This window comes from Podarcis liolepis (assembly GCF_965112155.1).
Source record: "Podarcis liolepis genome assembly, chromosome: 2".
NCBI classification, from domain to species: Eukaryota; Metazoa; Chordata; class Lepidosauria; order Squamata; family Lacertidae; genus Podarcis; species Podarcis liolepis.
In genome coordinates, this window is record NC_139555.1 from 27107616 (window position 1) to 27128580 (window position 20965).

The following is a 20965-nucleotide window of genomic DNA, read 5'->3' on the forward strand; positions in this document are numbered from 1 at the left end:
AAGAAACATAAGCAATGAAATGGTTACTATTGGTTTTGAGTACAGTAAGAAAACAAAAGTTCACACTCCTGTTTGTACTTGAGTAAAGCCGTCTTCCACTTAGTACATTTACACTGAGCAACCTTACTAAGCAGTATTTTCAAATAACCTTAATGCACATGAACATTCAACCTTAGGAAATATTAATTTACCATAAAAACATATTCACTATTTATTGAAATTAAAAAAAGACTTATAAAACTGAACGCAAATGTTTGAAAGGATTTTACATAAAGCATCAGTTACTAATGAACAGATTAAGAAGTCAGACTGGACTTATTATGCACTCCTATTATACAGAAGTGGATTCTCAGACCCATCATAACATGTCAAAAGATATCCACCCTCCATCCCTCCCCCAAAAGAATCCTATAAAAATTGCTCCAAAGCCCCTTTTGCATTGCAATAGTGCAGCAAACCACAAGTAAACAATTGCCTGTTAACCTGTTATTCCAAATACAGACTGAAAAGGCAACAGGCATTTTGTGCAATTTTAACAAACTTTTAAGTTGAAATATCCCCATCACACAGTGCCGTCCCCCTTCACAGAAGGCAGGGAACTGCTAGGCTCATCATGTGGGAGGACGGCCCCTGCTGTGTAAGCTATGGAAGTGCGCCTCCTTCAGGATCTGGTTGATGTGGAAGTAAGGACCTTGGCATAGTGCAGACTGCTCATGGAAAGACTGAGGAGGGGTCACAGGACTTGATCCTGGCATTATGTGGTGTAGGCTGCTTTCCGGCCCACTAGCTCTGTCAGGGCTGCTGATGCTGCTACTGCTGCAACTACTGGTGCTCCCGCTCTCGCTGCTGGAGGACTATGGAACAGAAGATTGACAGGAATGAAAGTCATCTTACTTTTAAGCCATTGTTATTTACACATCTCAAGTAGGTATTTTTTCTGGATAGCGCTCCCTTCTGTTAGCTGAGTAACCTGATCATCCTGTTCTCAGTGAACTCCGTAGCTGACAAATTGCATATTCAGCTGTGCTAATAGCCATAAACACATTTAAATAATCTAACATTCCTTTGCGAATTCCCCTATTCACTAAAAAGGGCACAAAAGGCTGCATCTTCACATACCCCAAATATTACCCTATTGCCTGTTCCAAAGATCATTTATAGGCATTTCAATTTTGCTCACTCTGAAATAACCATCTTGCTTGAATTCGTGCATTAACCCATTCTACAGGAAATGCAAAAAACCAACAATGTAGCCTCAAGTCTCCCAAGTAGTGTTCAGATCTTTCCATCACTTTATGCACAAAACAATCTGCATTATGTTTCTTGTATAAACAAGGCTTGCTCTTGGAGGAATTAAATGCCCATTTCACTGCAAGTTAGTCGTGCATCACATGGACAGATACTGAGTCCGTACCAGGGTGAGAAATTGGATCTGGCCAACTAGCCGGATCATTTTCTTCTCCCTACCCCAGCAGAGCTGCCCACCTGATGTCAGGTGACCTGTTCTTCCTGCTACACTGCCTGAAATCGGCCAATCAGTTGACCATCAGTGCTTGCAAAGCCCTGTGCACAGTGGTGCCCACAGAACTCCTTTTGGCTTAGCTGCATTTTTAGCTGCCCCCAACCTCATATACAGAGGCTTCATGCACTAAATAAGGAAGCCTGGTAGATCAGAGCTTCCCCACTGCTGGTGTATACACACACCTATTATCTTTTCAGCCTACCGTATTTTTTGCCCTATAGGACACACTTTTCCCCCTCCAAAAACGAAGGGGAAATGTGTGTGCGTCCTATGGGGCGAATGCAGGCTTTCGCTGAAGCCTGGAGAGCGAGAGGGGTCGGTGCGCACCGATCCCTCTTGCTCTCCAGGCTTCAGGAGAGCCGCAGCGCCAGCCCCACAAGGTTGGGGGACAGCGGGGAGGCGCAGCGCGTCTTCCCGCTGTCCCCAGACCTGGTCTGCAGGCGGGCAGCGGGGAGAAGAGCGCTTCTCCCCGCTGCCTGCCCCGCAAGCTCCGGGGATAGCTGGGAGGCGCAGCGTGTCTTCCCGCTGTCCCTGGACCTGGTCTGCAGGCGGGCGGCCGGGAGAAGAGCGCTTCTCCCCGCTGCCAGCCCCACAAGCGCCTGGGGGGGGGGAATAATTTTTTTTCCTTATCCCCCCCCCCAAAAAAAAAAACTTGGTGCGTCCTATGGGCCGGTGTGTCCTATGGGGCAAAAAATACGGTACTTCATGCACCTGGTTTAGCAAATTCTGGCCTACTGCAGCTCCTCAATAATTCAATTGCCATATTTATTTCTGCAGTATCATACTTCTATGCTTCCTACACTAGACAACTAATTGCCAATCTCAGTGTTTTTACAGTACCTTTGAAACAAGTACTGAACAGTTGAACTACCATGGTGCAAAAAATACGGTAAGTACTGAATGGTAAGCCTGCAACTTACATGCATTTAAATTGTGCACATTCAGCTTTCACATGTGGCAAAAAAAACAACAACAGAAAATTAAAAAGTGGACAGAGTTCTGGGAAAAATGACTTTGGCAATCCTACCTGCCATTGAACCCATTGGGTTTTGACTATACACGGTTTTGGCTTTAGGCACAACCCCCAGAACATAACCCCCGCATAAGTTGCAGGCATACTGTACAGTAGAAAGGCAATTGCTAGGCAACTTATAAGTTCATTTATAGCAGTGTACAGTTCTGTATAATACAATGCAAATGATGTGCCCATGCACCTCTATCTAAAAGCAGACCAATGTTTCTATATTGTATAGCTCCATGGGCAATTCTACCAAACAAGGCACACACATTTCAAGGGATTGAAGAATTACACACACCCAAACATAAATACACAAAACCTGCTTAATTTGGGCTATACGGGCCTGGGATCAGAAGGTAAGTTCCAGCATATTAAACCCTGAGTCATTATGACACTTAGTATAAGCTTGTCTCATAGTGTTGATTTCTGAATAGAAGCCCTGAATACACCAACCACAAGATTTTTACATTGAATTCAAGAGCGTAGCTGAACACAAAAACTAGTGGTGCCTTACAAAAATGAGCAGCATTTGGAAAATGATAACATTACCAGCTGCACTGCGAATTACAGATTTCTGAATTGTGTTTATTATATTTTAAATATGAAGTACTAGTTCTGCATATATGTAACTGCCAGCAAGGGGAACTCCTGGTTCCATCGTAAGTTGAGTGTTTAAGCTGCTCTACCCTCACTTCAGGATTATCTCATTGAGTTCTACTGCCTAGTAGGAAATAGCTAAAGGGTGAAACCAAAGAAGACCAAGGACAAAATCAGAAATGTTTGAACAATCTTGACACTATATAGACATGTTATTTCTGTTCCTGATGCTACACTTGAATGTGATCACATTGTAAGAATATTTTATAAGTCACTAAGAGAGCTTCTTAGAGCTTGAAAGCAGGATGTAAGTATTGTAAATCAATTAATGAATATATACCTCACATCTCTTTAAACACTCATGGTTTCTGAACCAACTTCAAAGGCAGGATCAAGGTCTTCCTCACAGTAACCAAATTGGAACTGATCATCTGGACATATATCTATTGCTTGAACACTCCCCATCAGTTGATTATACACAAATTCCCAAAGCAATACCAACTCAGCAATGAAGTGGAGCACATCTTACCTCTGTATCCCACGAGTCATGAAAAACAGCATTTTGGCTACTGCGTTTTGTTTGTGGGATGTGGACATCCTCCTCTATGCCATTTCGTCTCCTCTTCCTGAAACAAACAATGCAAGAACAGCAGAGATTAAGTTTCATTCCTTGTACCTAGCACACTTTAATAAAAAACAATGTTACAGCTCCTGCACTAATTACCAACAACTAGTTTAACTGCTTTGCAGTGTTTACATTTTTCTTCAGCTGCCCATTTTAGTAAGGAGTCAGACATTAAACCCAGAAGAGATCAGTATCAAAGGATGTAGTTCAACCTGAATTAATTGAAGAATGTCTTTTCACCACTCACCTTACTACTCTGTGAAACCTTGGAAGGAAATACCTTTAACAATTAATCACCTCTTGAAATTACCATCCTGGTCCTTCCCAGACGGAGGATCTCAGTACGGTGGATGCTCGGGTTGTGAATGTGATCCGTGTGGGAGGCACGTACGGAACCCACAGCGTTCGCAACCCGCAGTGCTGTGTCTGCGCGCGCACGGGTCGTGATTCAGTGCTTCTGCGCATAGTGCCAAAACCCGGAAGTAACTTGTTCCAGTACTTCCGGGGTCTGCGCGGTGCGCAACCTGAAAACACACAACCTGAAGCATCTGTAACCCAAGGTATGACTGTACAATATTCAAGATTTCTCCAAGCAACAGCCATTTCTAAAAATTAGCCATGGAGTATTCTGAATGACATCCGGCTATATTAAAGAACAGTTATGTTCTTCAGGTTCATGGCCTTCAACTAGACATCAGTATCTCTCTCTCTCTCTCTCTCTCTCTCTCTCTCTCTATATATATATATATATATGTATGTCGGCAGTTAAAATCAAGTCAGGTTGTAGGAAACATTGTAATAAGACTAAAAGGAAGCATCTTCATTCATTCATTCCTGGGTATGTTCACTTTGCCTGAAGGGCTTGACTTAATCGTCAACAAAAGCCATGTTTTGTCCATTTTGTGGAATCCAGAGTACAGTGACATTTTGGGCCAAAACTGTAGCTTTACACTCTTTGACGAAATGTAAAGCAAATGGTTCAAAAGTCAACGTGGGTACATTGATGGGTAGAAATGTCCAAGGATCATTAAACATACATTCCATCTGGCTAGCCATTCGGTTTTGGATATTATTTATCCATGCTCTTATGGCATTCCCCCATGAGATTAGGTTATAGCATTACATGGTACCAATTTGCTAAATAGAGGGAAAGCATATTAACAATTTACAAACCTTTACCTATTATTGACACTACCACAAAACTAATATATTGATTAGACTCAAGTCCTCATTCTTTTTATCCCACTGAATTTTTTAACCACACACCAGTGATGACACAAGACCTCAGGCAGCTGTTTTTCCTAACTGCTAATAGCATCTATGCAGGATGGCAAGGCACAAAAATAAATGGCAGTTGGAAATAGACTTCTGCATTTTTTATAAGAAGCCTAACACTCTATATAACAGAACTGTGCTGACAACTGTGTATGGTGTACAGTTACAGAATTCAAACCCTAACTAACCCTGGAACATAAAAGTTTGAGTAGCAAAGTGGCTAAACATAATCAGGATTGCATTGCACAAGTGTAAATCATGTGCCCTGTTTAAATCTCACCTCAGCCATGAACTTACTTAGGTGGCCTTTGGCTCACACTAGCCTTTTAATCTCAGCCCCTCATTTGCAATATAGGGCTAAGACAAAACCTGCTTCACATGGTCGAAAAAGCGTACAATTAGTTTTAAGGAGATGCAGATTCAAAACCCCCACTCACTGGGCCACTTTGTGCCAGTTGTGTTTCTCTCAGCCTTAACCCACCTCGCAAGGTTGTTGCAAATTAAAAAGGAGGGTTGTGGCAGGAAAACGACATATGCCATCCTAAGCAAGACTGAGAAACATAGCAGCCAACTCCTAGGGGCTGAGGTCTCTTTGATCCTCCCCCAAAATTTTTTTGAGGGGGCCAACCCCCCCAAATGTTTATGGGTACAGTATTGCCATTTAAATAGTGTGCATATGCCACATCTTGTGATCAGTTATGTGGGGTGGGGCTTACCTCCCCCCCAATATTTTATCCAAGTTTGGCACCCTTGCTGATGCAGGGTGGGCTATAAACATAGGAGCCATTTTAACGCACGGAATGTATGCTGCGACCCTTCCAAAAAGAATTCGGAAGCGACTAATACCCCCCTCCTCCCCACACAGACATATTTCTGAGTAAAGGTGATCAAGATTGCAAGATCAGCAACCTAAATTTCGGCGGCGGGGGGAGGGGGCGCGTGTACATGGAAGGGGAAATCGTGTACGCGTAGGGGTGGGGTAGGAAAAAGATGCTCATTTGTTTATTTTTTTGTCCTGTCAAAAAGCTTCGCTTAAAATGGCCACTGCCGGGCCTGCTTCGCGTCGAGACCGAAGGCGGCTCTCCTTCAAGTGACCCAGAACCCCCTTCCTTCGCAGAGGGGCGCTTTCGAGACCAGCCACGATCACAATTAACGTTGCCAGGTGGTTTATTGGGTCCTCCCCTCCCCCAGCCCCCCGCCAAAGTCGCCCTTCCCGTAGTCGCCGTCCATCAATTCCCCGACGGGAAGCCTCCCCTCCCCCAGCTGCAGACGCCGACACCGCCCCTCCTCCCACCCCCACCCTGCCGTTCGAAGTTTTTTCCCCTCCGGCCACCGTACGTTCTTGGTCCCCCCCCCTTAAGACGCCTCTCCCCCCACCCCCACCGCCGCCCATTTCTTTCTCTCTCTCGCGGCCTTCCTCACCTCTGCCGAGCTCCCCGCTCGCTTGGCAGCGCCCCCCGGCAGCTCATGGCCGGGCCGAGCCGCTTCTCGCAGAGCCGAAAGCCGAAAAGGCCAGCAGGCCCCGCTGTGACGCTCCCAAACAATCTCTCCTCAGCAGCTCGCTCCCTCCCTCGGCTCTCCGCCCTCCGCCTTCTTCTCCTCCTCCACCACAAGCCGCCGCTTCCGGTGTGCACGCCTCCCGCGCAAGCGCACTGGCAGCACAGGGACAGCGCTCCCTTACCCCCACCCTCCCCAGCCTCCGAGACTCCTCAGCCCTGTAACCGGATTGGCTGTCGACGCCGAGGCCGTCCCCGCATGCGCCTAGTGTGATTGCACAGTATGCGGCGGGCGCATGCGCTATCACAAAACTCTTTTCTTTTACCCCGCCCTCTCGTCCTGCGCATGCGCGGAGGTCAAGTGTTTCAGTTCCGTCAGAGGGATACGTCGCAGTAATAAATAGCCTTCCTCATAATCATAGAGCTCAGCGTTGTACTTGTCTGCTTAGGTGTAAATGCCCCTGAGCTCAATGGATCCTGCTTCTAAGGGGAAACGGCGTAGGATTTGACCGCGGGGCTTCGACCCAGTGCCCGCTTACTTGGGAGTAAGGACCCACTGAGCAAAATGGGATTTACCTCTGAGTAGACATGTACGGGATTCCACTGCAGATGCTTTTCCATGTGGAATTAGACCCAGGAGGCAGGAAATACACGCGGGATCGAGCCACGGCAATGTTTTAAAGCCACAAATATAACTCAGCAGCATTTCCATATATATGTGTGTGTGTGTGTGTGTGTATAGACACACACACACACACACACAATTTCTAATTGGGCCAACGTCTGCTTTTGAAGGAGCTTTGGGCTGGGAAGCAATTTAACTTCGCCTCGCTCCCGTGGTATTTCTGTGCGGATTCCCTTTCTGCTGTAGTTTCAGCTACACCCATTCACAAGTTCTTCTGTTAAGTCCGTTTGAAATACATGTCACAGGTTGGTCAGTGCTTCCCAAACTCGGGTCTCCAGCTGTTTCTGGACGACAATTCCCATCGCCTCCCCCCCCCATCATTCATCCTAGGGATGATGGGAGTTGTAGTCCAACCCCCCAACAGCTGGAGAACCTTCGGTCCTGAAATTTGGACAGTGGCTGTGGCAGGTTTGCCCCGGAGATTTTTGACGTTGTGTTTTGCTAATAAAGACTTGAGTAGGTGACACTTAATTAGAGTTGGTGTAAGTCACTCTCAGCCTGAACCTCCATTTGAAACGTGATCTAGCGGAGATGGTTATAAACTCCACTAAAGGCTGCAAGGTGGAGATGTTAACAACGGGCTACATTACATCCTAGGGTCTTACAAATGCACTCTACCCCGCTGCAATGTGGGGCAATAACGCCAGACTACATTGCAGTGTTGTCATGAACCACAGTCAGTGTGTAGCTTTATAACGCCGTATTTACTTTAAAATACACACTTTCTGGGAATGTGCCAGTCATGAGATTGTGCGGTCATATACATCACAAACAGCGCCCCATGCAGAAACAAAAGCAAATCCACTTTAAGTATGAGTTTATTTGGCAACTTTCATGATTACTTGCTATGTTTGGTACAAATATGCACCTAAGGAATATATTTTACGTCACTCATTCTATTCCAAGCTTATTATCATTTTATTATTTCGTGGTTTTATTCTTTTAGCTTGAATTTTGGTTTGGCTGGAAATAAAAAAATACACATTTATAGTCTGCTGCAGAATAAAGCTCCTGATATCAAACTGCACTAAGGTAAAGAAAATCCGGTTTTGCATAAGCATTTCCCTTGCCATTTTAAGAAGCACTTTGCTGCCTTGCGACTCATGTGACTAATGGCCAGGCCAATGCGCAGCTGTTTCAACAAGAGCAGCTTTATTTAACCCCACTTTCAGTTTCAATGGTTTCTACGGAAAGTCTGCTAGCAGCAGCTGGGAAGAGCGATGCCGAGAACATTTGACACAGCTCATCGCCGGTTTGTGGAGCTGCAGGATTAGACCTTCATTGATCGAGGTACGGGGGGGCGGTGGAGTGGCGTGGAGTTTGCACAAGCCCTGAGGTAGTGAGATCTGATTTAAACAGATTTAAACTAAGCAGTTCTGTCTCTGATCTCGGCTATAAGGCAACCTGGGAATTAAGAAGCTAAACTTGCTTTCCTTTTCGCCACTGGCAAATGAATGGAAGCGTCGCAAACTTTCGTTTCGTGATTGCGGGGCGTGTTTCTGCTTTGCAAGTTGAAAGAACAGCTCCTTCTTGCTAGAAGCTTAAAATTCTCAACATTTAAGTCGAGGAATAATACTTTTATATGAAAGGAGACAATGACGGTATTGAACAAAGGAAGCTTCACTTCCATTACATCTCCCTCCCAGGAAAGGCTAGATTTTTCTATGTTTTACAGTTAGATAATCAACTCACTCCAAACCATTAATTTAAATGGAACTACAACACCCTGTTCATGAAAACAACATCCCTGTTTCAGCCCTATTGTACAGAGTGATTAAACCCTGCCTTTGCTCACTGGTGGAGGAAGAGGTGTGCGGGGGGAGCGCACTGCCCTTAGACTCTTTAAGTCTAAACACAACTAATTTTCTTAAAAGTCACAACTAATTTTATTTCCATGTACAACTCACCATTTTCCCAGATCGGGACCCTCAAGTGACTTACAGATAAAATAGAAAAACCAAAAACATAGTAATTAAACCCTAATTCAATTAAAACAATATAAAAAGATCTATTAGAAATACAGAAATGAAACTGGTAGCAGATGGGACACACAAAATACAGGCATCACTTTACTATGCACCTGGTATAAGTTCCATTAAAATTGTTCCTACAATCACTCCTTTCCTCATGAAGGGATGTAGGAAAGTTTACCAATCCATGCTGTCTTATTTTCCTCTGCAGGCAGAAAAATGGCAGGTATCACTTCAGGAGTAGAAACTTGCCCCTTCTGCAAAAAGCCATTTAAAAGGCTCAAGTCTCACCTGCCTCACTGTAAGATGGCGGGAGATGCAGACTCAAGGAATGTTTTGCCTCCCAGCAAGAAAGCTGGGAAAAAGAAAGAGCAGATCAAAAGCACAGAAACTACTTCCAAAAAAGAAAATAAGAAAAACAAAGCAAAAGCAACAACACATTCCTTGCAACCACAGGAAATAGCTGGATCAGCAAGATGCAGCCATCAGCATTCAGTTGAGGATGCACAAAAGCAAATCAAATGTGCTACTGAAAAAGCACACAAAACTGAAGGCACAAATCAAGGAGCCTCAGAAGATGTCCGAACACAATCAGCTGAAAAGGTGTTTTCAGCAACGAAGCTTGCAAAAAAGTCACCCACAGAACAGAAAAACAGAAGTAAACCTACCCCTAACGAGGAGGAATCTGCATCCAGTCTCACTTTAAAGCCACAGAATCAGAATGGAAAATCAACTTCAGAATCTCCTAGTGGAGCTAGCCAGACAACTAATCCTTCTACGAAACAGAGGCAAAGGAAAGAATCATCTGCAAAGCCAGATTCTTTCACTGATAATTTTCAACCTATTCCTCAGAGATTTATTGATACTGTAGAACTAGTGATAGAAAACCATCGCGTGAGGATATTGAGGAACAAGTGTGAATCATCTGTTGAGAATATCCCTTTAAATAAAGCTGTTGTGGGCAACCAGAAGGCAGGGTGCTGGCCTGCGAAATCGCCATCTGGAGATGCAGAGATTGCCTTGGCTGATGGGCAGCAAAGTATTACAGAACCTGAGGGTGGAAAGAGCGCTTCAGGTCTTGAACTTTCAGGGAATATTTGGAGCGGAGAGACAAAAAAGAATGTGACTACAATTAAAGCACACACTTCCGATGGCCGTTTTATGGACAACTGCAGACGAGTCTCCAACACTCCTGTTCAGCTGGCTGCAGGAATAAAAAGCACGATTGAAGAAAATCCTGTATGTTTCAAAGGGGAGGGCTATCGGAAAGAATCTCCAGTTTACATTAGTTTCAAATCAGAGATCTACCCCTCACTTACAGAAGCCCTCAGAGAAAGACATAATGAAACCTCTAACTACTACTTAACTAGTCTGGGAAAAGAGATTGCTTTGCGTTCTGTTGTGACTATAGGAGATAAAGGCACAGGGATATATGTGAATCAATCATCACTCCAAACATTAGAAATGCCTACTGCCCATTGGCCCACACCCCCTGATAGAAGCATACGCCCAAGTCCTTTGGGACTGGAGTGGTTTCCAGAACTGTATCCTAATTATCGTGGGCTAGGTTTATTTTCAAAGAGGCCATCTCAGTGGGCTACAATCATCCCAGAAGCTAAAGTACTCAGTCTCCCTTGGGAAGGCCAGCAAGGTAAAAGGGGAAGTTTTTAACCATTGATTTCTAAGAGAGAACAGTTCACGCTGCTACCCAGTGGGCTGGTTTGTTGAAGTGGTGGTCGAGTCATGTATGGTTAATGCAGTAGGAAGAGGAAGGTGCTCACAGTCTTTGTTTCATAGAGTCTTTTGGTTCTCTGGGGATATTTTATTTGGTTTTAAAATCCCAGGCCATCAAAATCCTGAAAATGGAGAGACCTACTAGAACACAGCTGCTTCTCCCTTTCTTGAATTGCTTTCTCAAGCCCTAGTGAGGAGAATGGATCCATTGAAGCCCATTTCATCCCCTTTCTGGGTAGGTTTTAAATGGGAAATCCTTTAAAATCCATGCAGAAAAACAAGAAGTATATACGAGGAATTCCAAGGGTTGTGTGCTGCCTTCATTCCTCTAAAAAAAGAAAATCTTCGTATATTTTTTTTCAAAACAGGGTACCCAGCCACCCATAACCTGGAGCAGCTAGCGCACAAGGCTCCTTGGTACCACACACTCTGAGTGCACATACATTTTTGGAGGAGCTGAACTAGGCACACAACCCTTTGATGGCCTCGTAAAGGAATTAAGCAGACTGTGGATTCTGAAGCGGACCATTGCTTTGATCCAAGTCACGATCTGCTTTGGATTGAATTGGGTGAGTCTGTTTCAGAATCATGAGCCTCAGTTCCAGCACTTCATGGATGTTTACCCCATGTTCCTGGGAGCCCTTCTCATGGGTCCTTGCTGTCCTCTTTTCCTTTTTTTCCTGTTTGAATATTATTTTAGTTCAAAGATGAGTTTGAGTACTTTGGGCCCACTAGGCTCTTTTTGAATTGCATTGATTTTCACTTCCTTGAACTGTCTGCAGGCTACTCTCAGGCTGTATGCACTACAGAAGTACTGTATATCAGTTTCATACAGGTTTAACAGTTACACCTTCCCCGAAGACTCCCTGGGAGCTGTGGTTTCCTGAGGGTTCTTCTGAGAATGTTAGATGTTCCTACACCCTTTCAAAGAGCTATGGCTTCTGCGACCCCCTGCAGGAAGGAAATGGCTATTAAGCCAATTTATATATAATGTAGAAAGTTGTGTCTTGCACGCTGTAGTTTTGCCCTCACACATGCCCTCCAGTTAATTTATAGCAGGATGCATGAGGGTGCTGGCATATTCTCAGGTTGCTTTGGATATGTGGCCATGTTGACTTTTTTTTATTCCAAAGGTTCTAAAAATCATTTCAGATGTTTAGAAAAGGTGGTGGTAGTTTAAGATGGGCTGCGGGGAGCTGTGTGAACAACGTGACCTTAGTTTTGAGAATGTATCTTGGTTCCCTGGTGCAAGAAACCTGCAACGAAGAGCTAAAAATTTATTCCAGGGAATCAACATCTTCTGTCTGTTTATTATTTCAATGGGTGTTTTTTGTTTCGGTTTCAGAAGTGTATATTATAGGGACGTAATTCCTCAAGTAATCTATAGGTAGGGTAACATTATAGACTAGCATGACTACACTTCTGCATATTGTTACCAGTGTTATTTTCTAGAAAAAGAGGTACTGGAACTCACCACGAACTCCTCCGTTGTTCTCTTATAATGGCAATGGTGCCCACATGAGAAGTTCCAGCTGAAAATAAGCCCTGAATGTTACTATAGATTGAGTACACATGCAAATTCAGGCTCTATAGGCTAAGCTGGGAACCAGAACACCTTAGATTTTACCATGAAGCTGGTTTGCATAAATCCATCCTTCTCCAGGGAACACGGACACGGGTGGTGCTGTGGGTTAAACCACAGAGCCTAGGACTTGCCAATCAGAAGGTTGGCGGTTCAAATCCCCACGACGGGGTGAGCTCCCATTGCTCGGTCCCTGCTCCTGCCAACCTAGCAGTTTGAAAGCACGTCAAAGTGCAAGTAGATAAAGGGAAGGGAAGGGAAGGTAACGGGAAGGTAAACAGCGTTTCTGTGTGCTGCTCTGGTTCGCCAGAAGCAGCTTAGTCATGCTGGCCACATGACCCGGAAGCTGTATGCCAGCTCCCTTGGCCAGTAAAGCGAGATGAGCGCCGCAACCCCAGAGTCGGCCACGACTGGACCTAATGGTCAGGGGTCCCTTTACCCTTTATCAGGGAACAAGAGAGAAGCCATTCTTTTCCCTGCTCAGAATGTTTTGTTATGTTGTTTGCCCTGCAGCAGCAAAACTCATCATGATAAGCACTCTGCCTGCTGTATCAATTGGCAGGCAGGGTACTTCATTGTGAGTAGATCACTTACTGGGCAAGCCATACCCTTTCACTAGAAATGAAGCCTTTCCCAGCAACCGCATAGGCTCAATTTCCATAGGCAGCCTGGAGCCCTTTCTACTTGCAGCTTGCTTGTGAGTCAGCCAGTTGATTTGCTGTGGTACAAAGGGGCAAGGAGAGATTTCAGCCTGCTATTTTGGAACTAGAGCTCTTTCCAGATTCCATGTCTAACATTTCTCACAATGTCAGCTTGGGCCATCACAGGGAAGCAAGTTACTCTGAATACACTGACCTACAAACCTCACTGGTCAGCGATTCAACCAGTATGAGCTTTACTGGCTAGTCCAAATACCTAATCCAGGGAGTGTGGGGATGGGACCCTGGTGGAAACTTGCAAAGAGAGGAGTTTATTATTGCTGGGGAGGCGGGGGAAAGGATCTATCTGTTTTCTTTCCTAGTTCCACTGGCAGAAAGGCGTCTGATGGATGTAAAATTCCAAGATTTGCCTGCTTGGCTAGCCACCCGTGACTTGTCTCTGCAGGGGATGCTTGGGGCAACACAGAGGTGCGAGACCAAATCATGCACTGTGTCTTTCTGTGCTGCTTTGGAATAGTCAGTTGGCTGGCAGGGGAGTTGAGGATGGCTGCACAGCCCTTGTTATTATGCATGAAAAAGGAAAGGCTTGATCTGTACCCTTAAAACTGCTGACAAGAACAATCAAACTGCTCCTGTCTTTCTTCCTAAACAGCCTGGAATGGATACTACAACAGATACATCAATGTGAAAAAGAACAGAGTGGCTGGTATCTCCATCCTGCTTCTGGGCTGCGTCCTCAGCTATGCTTGGAGCTATCCACACATTAGTAAGGCCTTTTATCTGTATTTATCGTAGACAAGGTCACTGTTGCTTGAGTTCTTGATCTTTGGTATGTGGGGTTCCTGCTGTTCAAGAAAGCAACCGTGCAAACTCATGTACAATGCCTTTGGATTAAAGACTTGATAACTTTTTTCCACTTTGCTTAAGCAACTGAAGGTTCAAAAACTGTTCCTAGAATGCCCTTTAATCAGAAAGTAGCTATACCCCTAATCAGTAACTGTTTGTACAAGAAGACTACTTTGAGGAGTGGATGGAGGGTGGTAGACCAGGGGTCTCTCCATCCCTGAGTTGGCAACTGATGTTTAGTCTCTGCTCTTTGCACCCAATACAAAGGGAATGTTCTTACAAGACGTCTGTGGAGCATAGCTGAGAAATATGTTGCTGCTCTTTTACGAGAGGCTCTCTCACTGCACAATCGTATGGAAGCTTATTTGAAAATAAGTCCCGTTGTTTTCGATTATACATATTGATGAAATGGCAGCAGAAGTATAAACCTCCACGTTTTTATAGTTTTAATTTTGGGGTTTTGTTCTCTCCCAACGATAGAACACAGCCGCTGACAGAAATACCGCTGGCGAGGATGCGAGAGGATGTGGTGGAAGGAGTCGGCATGCAAACAGAGTTTGGACCTTGTTCCACAGGTTTGTTCTGGGAGGAAAAAGACAAGATGAAAATTTCTGCAGAAGACGCTAGAAGTACTTTTGTCTTTGTTACTTAGGAGCAACATCTACATAAGGACTTCCATCTGAAGGCCCTTGATAGTCCATCAGTCTTGGCCTAGAGCAGCCTTCTTCAGTGTGGTGTCCTCCAGAAGTTAAGAAGTTCCTCCTGTCAGACATGAAGGAAGCTGTGATCCAAAAACATCTGGAGAGCTGCAGATTCCCCATCCCTGTTCTAGACAGACTAGCAACAACTGCAATGTCTTGTGATTGTTGACAAGAGCCAACAGCAGTATGAACTCACAGTTGTTGACTACTATTAAAGAAGCAAATAACTATTTCTCTTCTACTCTTCTGAATATATGAAGTCTGCTCAGATTGCATAAAAGATGGTATTAGTCTCATGTGGGAATCTGAGTGGAATTAAAATGCAGCTGTTTTTCTTTAGGGACGATTGGACCTTTCATACCCCATTTTTTGAGAAAAACTGTGGATGAGGGTCTGTAGTGGATCTGGTCTAGCCAAGCCCAGTTTTAATATGCTTTTATCCTGGGTATTAAAGTGTATTTTGCATACACACAGCCTTTGGTACTGTGGCAGGTGGATGCATTCTTTATTTTATTTTAGGTTGTTATTAGACACAGACTCATGACATTGCTAATGATGAGACGTATTTCCTGTGCCAGCACACTTGAATTGTCTTCATGGGAGTTTAAAAAATATATATTTAGTTTAGTCAAGGGCAAAAACTTCCCCACTTTATAACACTCACGTAAACCTTTGAAAAAAACAATAGTGCAAGGCTGCTTCTTCATAACAATAGCCTGTCTTGCATTGTTGTTGTTTAGTCGCTTAGTCGTGTCCGACTCTTCGTGACCCCATGGACCAGAGCACTCCTGTCTTCCACTGCCTCCCTCAGTTTGGTCAAACTCATGCTGGTAGCTTCGAGAACACTGTCCAACCATCTCGTCCTCTGTTGTCCCCTTCTCCTTGTGCCCTCCATCTTTCCCAACATCAGGGTCTTTTCCAGGGAGTCTTCTCTTCTCATGAGGTGGCCAAAGTATTGGAGCCTCAGCTTCAGGATCTGTCCTTCCAGTGAGCACTCAGGGCTGATCAGCCCTGAGTGTCTTGCATTATTATTTCTTGTTTATCCATTTTCCTTCAACGGGCCATGAAGATCTAGTGGCTTATTTGTAAGAGTAAACGGGCCCCTTCCATTACACTGGTGGCCATAATTATATTGCAGGATGAAGGCTAACACCATCCTAGATTGTGGGTGGGTTTCACCTAACAAGCCTCATCCGTTTCCACTTGTGCAACAGCTTTCCATTGACATAGTTGGATCTACTTCCAGCTGCTATCCCATTGGTGTCTCTGGGTGACTGTTCAAATGGAAGAACATAAGAAGAGCGCTGCTGGAGCACCCTGTTTTCACGATGGTCAACCAGATGCGCATGGGAAGCTCACAAGCAGAACCTGAGGACAGGGTTATTTGGGTAGGAGCAAGTGCTTTCAGTGAATAATGTGTACACAGTCTCAGGCTTAACAGCATTCTAGCACCAGTGAAGATGGAATGGTTTCAACTACTCCACGTTGACCAAGTGTCCCAAAGCAGCCAATAGCGCTACAGTAATAATGGATTTTAGAGCGTACTAAAGCTGAGCAGGAGTAACATCAATAATGTACTGTTCCATTTCTGGAGGAAGAAATCCATACCAATAACTAGCTAAGATGCCCTTTTGAGTAGTAGAAGCTCGCCAGACAAAAGCGAGACGCCGATTTAAATCAGGGCTGACTCTTTTGTACTCAAGTCACAATGGATTTATAATTCTGTAGTTGTGGAAACCCCACACCTGCAATTAATTGCTGGGTCTTTATTGCAAACATTTCACTTCCAGCACTTGATGAACAGCAGGAAGTATATTATTGCCACATTTTACACGTTCCTGTGAAACTTAATTTGACTGCTTGCAATATAAATCCTGAAGATTTTCCTAGCTTTTTGGCTTGGGGCTGCATTTCTTTTATAAGAACACAACTGGTCGTCCTTTTTTTTTGCTGCTAGATGTGCAGTACACCTTTGCCAACTGTTGCTTTTAAATGATTTGTAGCTCTCTCGGCTGGAAAAGGGAAGGGAACAGGTGCTTGGTAAATCCTAACTGCCGTTGTCGAGGTGCCATCTTAATCTTTGAAATAGTTTCTGTACCATGTGGGGATATAACACAAGCCAGGGGGAAGATTCCAGTTCAGAAGCTGAATGTTTTGTGGGAATGAACGTGCCTCTTGCAGTACGTCACAATAGCCTGCAGATGGTGATCGAGGGCCAAGATAGAAGACAAGCGTGCGCATGGTTATGACATGTAAGTGTTGATGAGATGCTTAGCTTGACAGGTATGTGCCACCTGGACTTGTCTATCACGGTAAGAAGGGAATTTATGGGGAGAACATCCTAGTTGCTAGGAAGGTTTCTCCACCTTTCCCAATAACATGCTCGTATGGCTGCTTGCTGTTGATTTACTGTGCCTGAGGTTCCCAAATGTTTTTGCAAAGCTTGTCTTTCAGAAACTGGGGGCCCAGATAAACCTCACAATCTCATCATGTTAGGAGACCCCCCTCGCAGAGTGACTATCCCCAGCATCCTTAACAAACTGCCCAAGTCCCCAAGGTTTTGGTGCGGTTGTGAATTCTGTTCATGCAATCAAACCCTAGAGGTCTATGCCTTCCACCATCCTGAGCTACAGGGTTGCTGCTGCTCTCAGTATGCATCCTGCAAATATACTTGGGCCCTCCCAAGTCCTGCATACACATACACACCCTCTATCCTATCTTTTGGGCTCCCAGTGCAGTGATTCCACCCATCTTTTAGGGGCCGCAGAGGATGAGGGAAGTGGGTTTGGGACTTCTGTGGCATGCCAGGTTGCTCTACTGCAAACATGCCAAGAAGGGCTGACTACTTTTACGTTCTTATTCCAGTGCAGCTTGCTCAAGCTTTCTAGATACAGTCACAGGTTACTGCTGGGGACGTGCAAATGGGTGACTCTGAACATGGTTCTTACATCATGGAAACCAGGCCTGGTGTGTTTCATTTCCTTCCGTCCACAGTGGAGCTCTAGAAGGCATGCACATAGTCTCTCATCTGCTATTCTCACTGTTGCCTAGTCACCACAAACTTGAAGACAAGACCCTTTGTGGGAACTTGCATGGTTTGGTGGGAAATTCCCATTATCCATATGATGATGTCTGCATCTTGACCAGGGGTCAGCAAATTTTTTCAGCAGGGGGCCAGTCCAATGCCCCTCAGACCTTGTGGGGGGCTGGACTATATATTTTTGGGGGAATATGAACGAATTCCTATGCCCCACAAATAACCCAGAGATGCATTTTAAATAAAAGCACGCATTCTACTCATGTAAAAACACAATTTAGAAGGCGATTGGGCCGGATCCGGCCCCCAGGCCTTAGTTTGCCTACCCATGATCTTGACTTCTCCATTAAGTGGTACTCTCTGGACTCCAGATCCTTTTATGAAATAAGTAAAGTATCACTGTTCCAGGTGTAAATTCTTGGATCACAACTGCTGCACTGTGACAAACAGCTGGGGAGGTTGGATATCTGAGAGTATGTATTGCTGATACTGAAGATTTTTTGAAAAACCAAGTGGCCTCCATGTGTACTTTGAAAATATATAATGAAAACAGTGTTATTACAGTTCCCCACTGGAGGATTTATGAGGGCTGTAGTTGCAAGCAACTCTTGGCTACTATGCCTGGGATATTTTAGTTTAACTGACAATGTATCCCTGTACATGTTTACTTGGAAGCCCCACTGTAAGTGGAAATTGCATCCCTAAATCACCTTACAACATTTTTCATACTGCAGGAAAAGCTCAGTGATGCTCAAATGCAAACCAATTCTTCAGCAAAAACCAACTTTGATTAAAGGTAGCGTCTTCTGTGTCTGCCCCAAAACAAGTTATATAAAGTAAATTAAATTCCCAGTTGGATTTCCATCTGCCGCCTCCGGGACGCACACTGTGTAATAGATCATTCATAACTAGTCCAGAATTTGATAAGAGGCAAATGGTGGCCTATTAAAACTGATCCTTAAAAAAAAAAAAAAAAGCAGCTTCCAGATAAGTGACCAGTTTTGCTGCTTTGCATAGTATTGAGTTCTCCATCACAGGATGCAGAAAGGAAAGAACTGATTTGGCAGAGAGATTTTATAACCCTGCAGAATGAGGTCATTTTCTTTGACAGAATTGGCTTCTCTGAAACCATCAACCCAGGGAATGGTCTCTGCGGCTCATGACATAGACAACAAATGACACGGCTTTTGCATTTTCGCTTGGACTCAATAGGCATCAGAAAATATAGGTCACTAGCTAATTGGGTGCTAAAAAGGTAGAGGCTATGTCAGGAACACAAGATCAAACGTTATTGATGAGCTGTTTTCAGGGCAATTCTCTGTCACGGAAGTAACAGCTCGAGAGTCAACCTTCCTACTGCAACCTGTTCCCTTGAAAAGTGTGGAAATATTAATACACATTGCATCTATCTCTTATGTCGAAAGGGGAGATTGGCTAGAGCTTCAGGCAGTAAGCTCGCATCTGCTTCTAGCTCTGGAAGTCCCAATCCTTGCAAAAGACATCAGGAACATGAGCGTTGTGGATTCAACATTGCTACAGGGCTGAGAACAAAAAGAGAAAAGCTATTCAATTGTGTCCGCTGTCTATATTTATTGGCAGCAAAGTGCAACTGATCTCAATGGGATAGATATTAAAGATGTGCCAAAATCTCCTTTTGAAACCAGTGCGACTTAGCAATGCTTAACTTTGGCAGGACTGAGACTGAAATGGTTAGGGGGCTTAAGACAAGAAATGTGTTGCAGTTGTGGGGGTTGCGCAAAAGGCAACAAGGGTTCCCGAGAGGACAGTGTTACTGTAAAGTTGATGTGGCATTCCTAGTTTTCCAAAAAGGATGTCACTTAATTACCAAGCATTCAGCGCTGGTGGTTGCCTGTAGCCTTTTTGGGTATAGCTGTTGCCCCCTCCCTTCCTATTTAGATGAGAGCACAGCAGTGCTCTCGTAAACTGCCTGCTCAGCAACCCATGGCAAGCTTTCTGCTCTGTCAGCCTGCAGCAAGTTCGTGCTGCCAAATGAGAGTCTTAAAGACGACAGGTGTCTCAGAAGATAGTGTTTTCAATGATGATGGTGGTGATTCCCTTCTCTGACAATCCGCTCTCGCTACTATTGCCCATGCTCCACCATTCCAGGTATGTCTACGTGATCGCTCAAAGAAAGCATGGCTACTTTGGGGAGTTCTGAGCCCAGAGTCCCAAGTTTCTTGTTCGGTGATGCTGCTGTCGCAAGAACCTAAGAGCGAACTTGCGGGATCAGGCTAGTCCAGAGTTCTGTTTTCACAGGTGCCTATAGGAAACTGATAAACAGGATGCAAACATGCCACCCCCTGCAGCTGGTATTCGATGGCATTCTGCCTCTGATGCTGGAGAATACATGGGGCGTTGCTCTTCTTATTCATTGACCCTTCTGCTGCAAAGCAAATGCTGAAGACAATGGATGATGTTTGTACTCCCCCTCCCCCTTGCTCCCATTTCTTGGTAGGCTCTGCATAGTCCACCCTCCCTGGAAAGGCCAAAACACTGTGGATGTAGCAGAGAATAGAGAAGTGGGGGAGCTGGGGGTCCTGAGCTCCACTTTTCATCTACAGTGGCACCTCGGGTTACATACGCTTCAGGTTACATACGCTTCAGGCTACAGACTTTGTTAACTCAGAAATAGTACCTCGGGTTAAGTACTTTGCTTCAGGATAAGAACAGAAATTGCACAGCTGCGGCAGCAGTGGGAGGCCCCATTAGCTAAAGTGGTGCTTCAGGTTAAGAACGGACCTCCAGAGCGAATTAAGTTCTTAACCTGAGGCACCACTGTATTAGGGACGCGGGTGGCGCTGTGCACTAAACCACAGAGCCTAGGACTTGCTGATCAGAAGGTCGGTGGTTCGAATCCCCGCGACGGGGTGAGGTGAGCTCCCGTTGCTCGGTCCCTGCTCCTGCTAACCTAGCATCAAAAGTGCAAGTAGATAAATAGGTACCGCTCTGGTGGGAAGGTAAACACCATTTCCGTGCGCTGCTCTGGTTCGCCAGAAGCACTTAGTCATGCTGGCCACATGACCCGGAAGGTGTACACTGGCTACCTCAGCCGATAAAGTGAGATGTGCGCTGCAACCCCAGAGTCGGCCACGACTGGTCCTAATGGTGAGGGGTCCCTGTATTGCAAACCATGGCTCATTGAGGGCCTAGCCTCACGCTTCTTAAAGGTAGGTAGCCAGATGCTCACATGTGGTCAA

The 20965-nt window shown here is 44.9% G+C and overlaps 2 protein-coding genes across 2 annotated transcripts; one reads left to right on the forward strand and one right to left on the reverse strand.

Moving 5' to 3' along the window:
- Nucleotides 1-186: 186 nt before the first annotated feature.
- VCF1 (VCP nuclear cofactor family member 1) lies at nucleotides 187-6694 on the reverse strand. The gene is made up of 3 exons (XM_083490614.1): nucleotides 6460-6694; nucleotides 3667-3763; nucleotides 187-854 (listed from the first exon to the last, which is right to left on the reverse strand). Exons 1-3 carry the CDS (start codon nucleotides 6504-6506, stop codon nucleotides 612-614), a joined length of 387 nt encoding a protein of 128 aa, XP_083346740.1. The 5' UTR covers nucleotides 6507-6694; the 3' UTR covers nucleotides 187-611.
- Nucleotides 6695-8319: 1625 nt separating this feature from the next.
- Nucleotides 8320-15047, forward strand: MTNAP1 (mitochondrial nucleoid associated protein 1). The gene is given in 6 exon segments (XM_083490627.1): nucleotides 8320-8508; nucleotides 9400-10839; nucleotides 13526-13622; nucleotides 13624-13631; nucleotides 13816-13929; nucleotides 14490-15047. Coding segments are annotated over 5 exon segments (1665 nt in total). The 5' UTR covers nucleotides 8320-8508; nucleotides 9400-9407; the 3' UTR covers nucleotides 14504-15047.
- The last annotated feature ends 5918 nt before the right edge of the window (nucleotides 15048-20965 follow it).

Bases quoted from the DNA above. Each gene is read 5' to 3' on its own strand.
- VCF1 (XM_083490614.1), bottom strand. From the start codon at position 6,506: ATGAGCTGCCGGGGGGCGCTGCCAAGCGAGCGGGGAGCTCGGCAGAG. The intron at 3,764-6,459 runs GTGAGGAAGGCC...TGTTTGTTTCAG, and splicing joins GAGCGGGGAGCTCGGCAGAG to GAAGAGGAGACGAAATGGCA. The intron at 855-3,666 runs GTAAGATGTGCT...TCTGTTCCATAG, and splicing joins ATGACTCGTGGGATACAGAG to TCCTCCAGCAGCGAGAGCGG.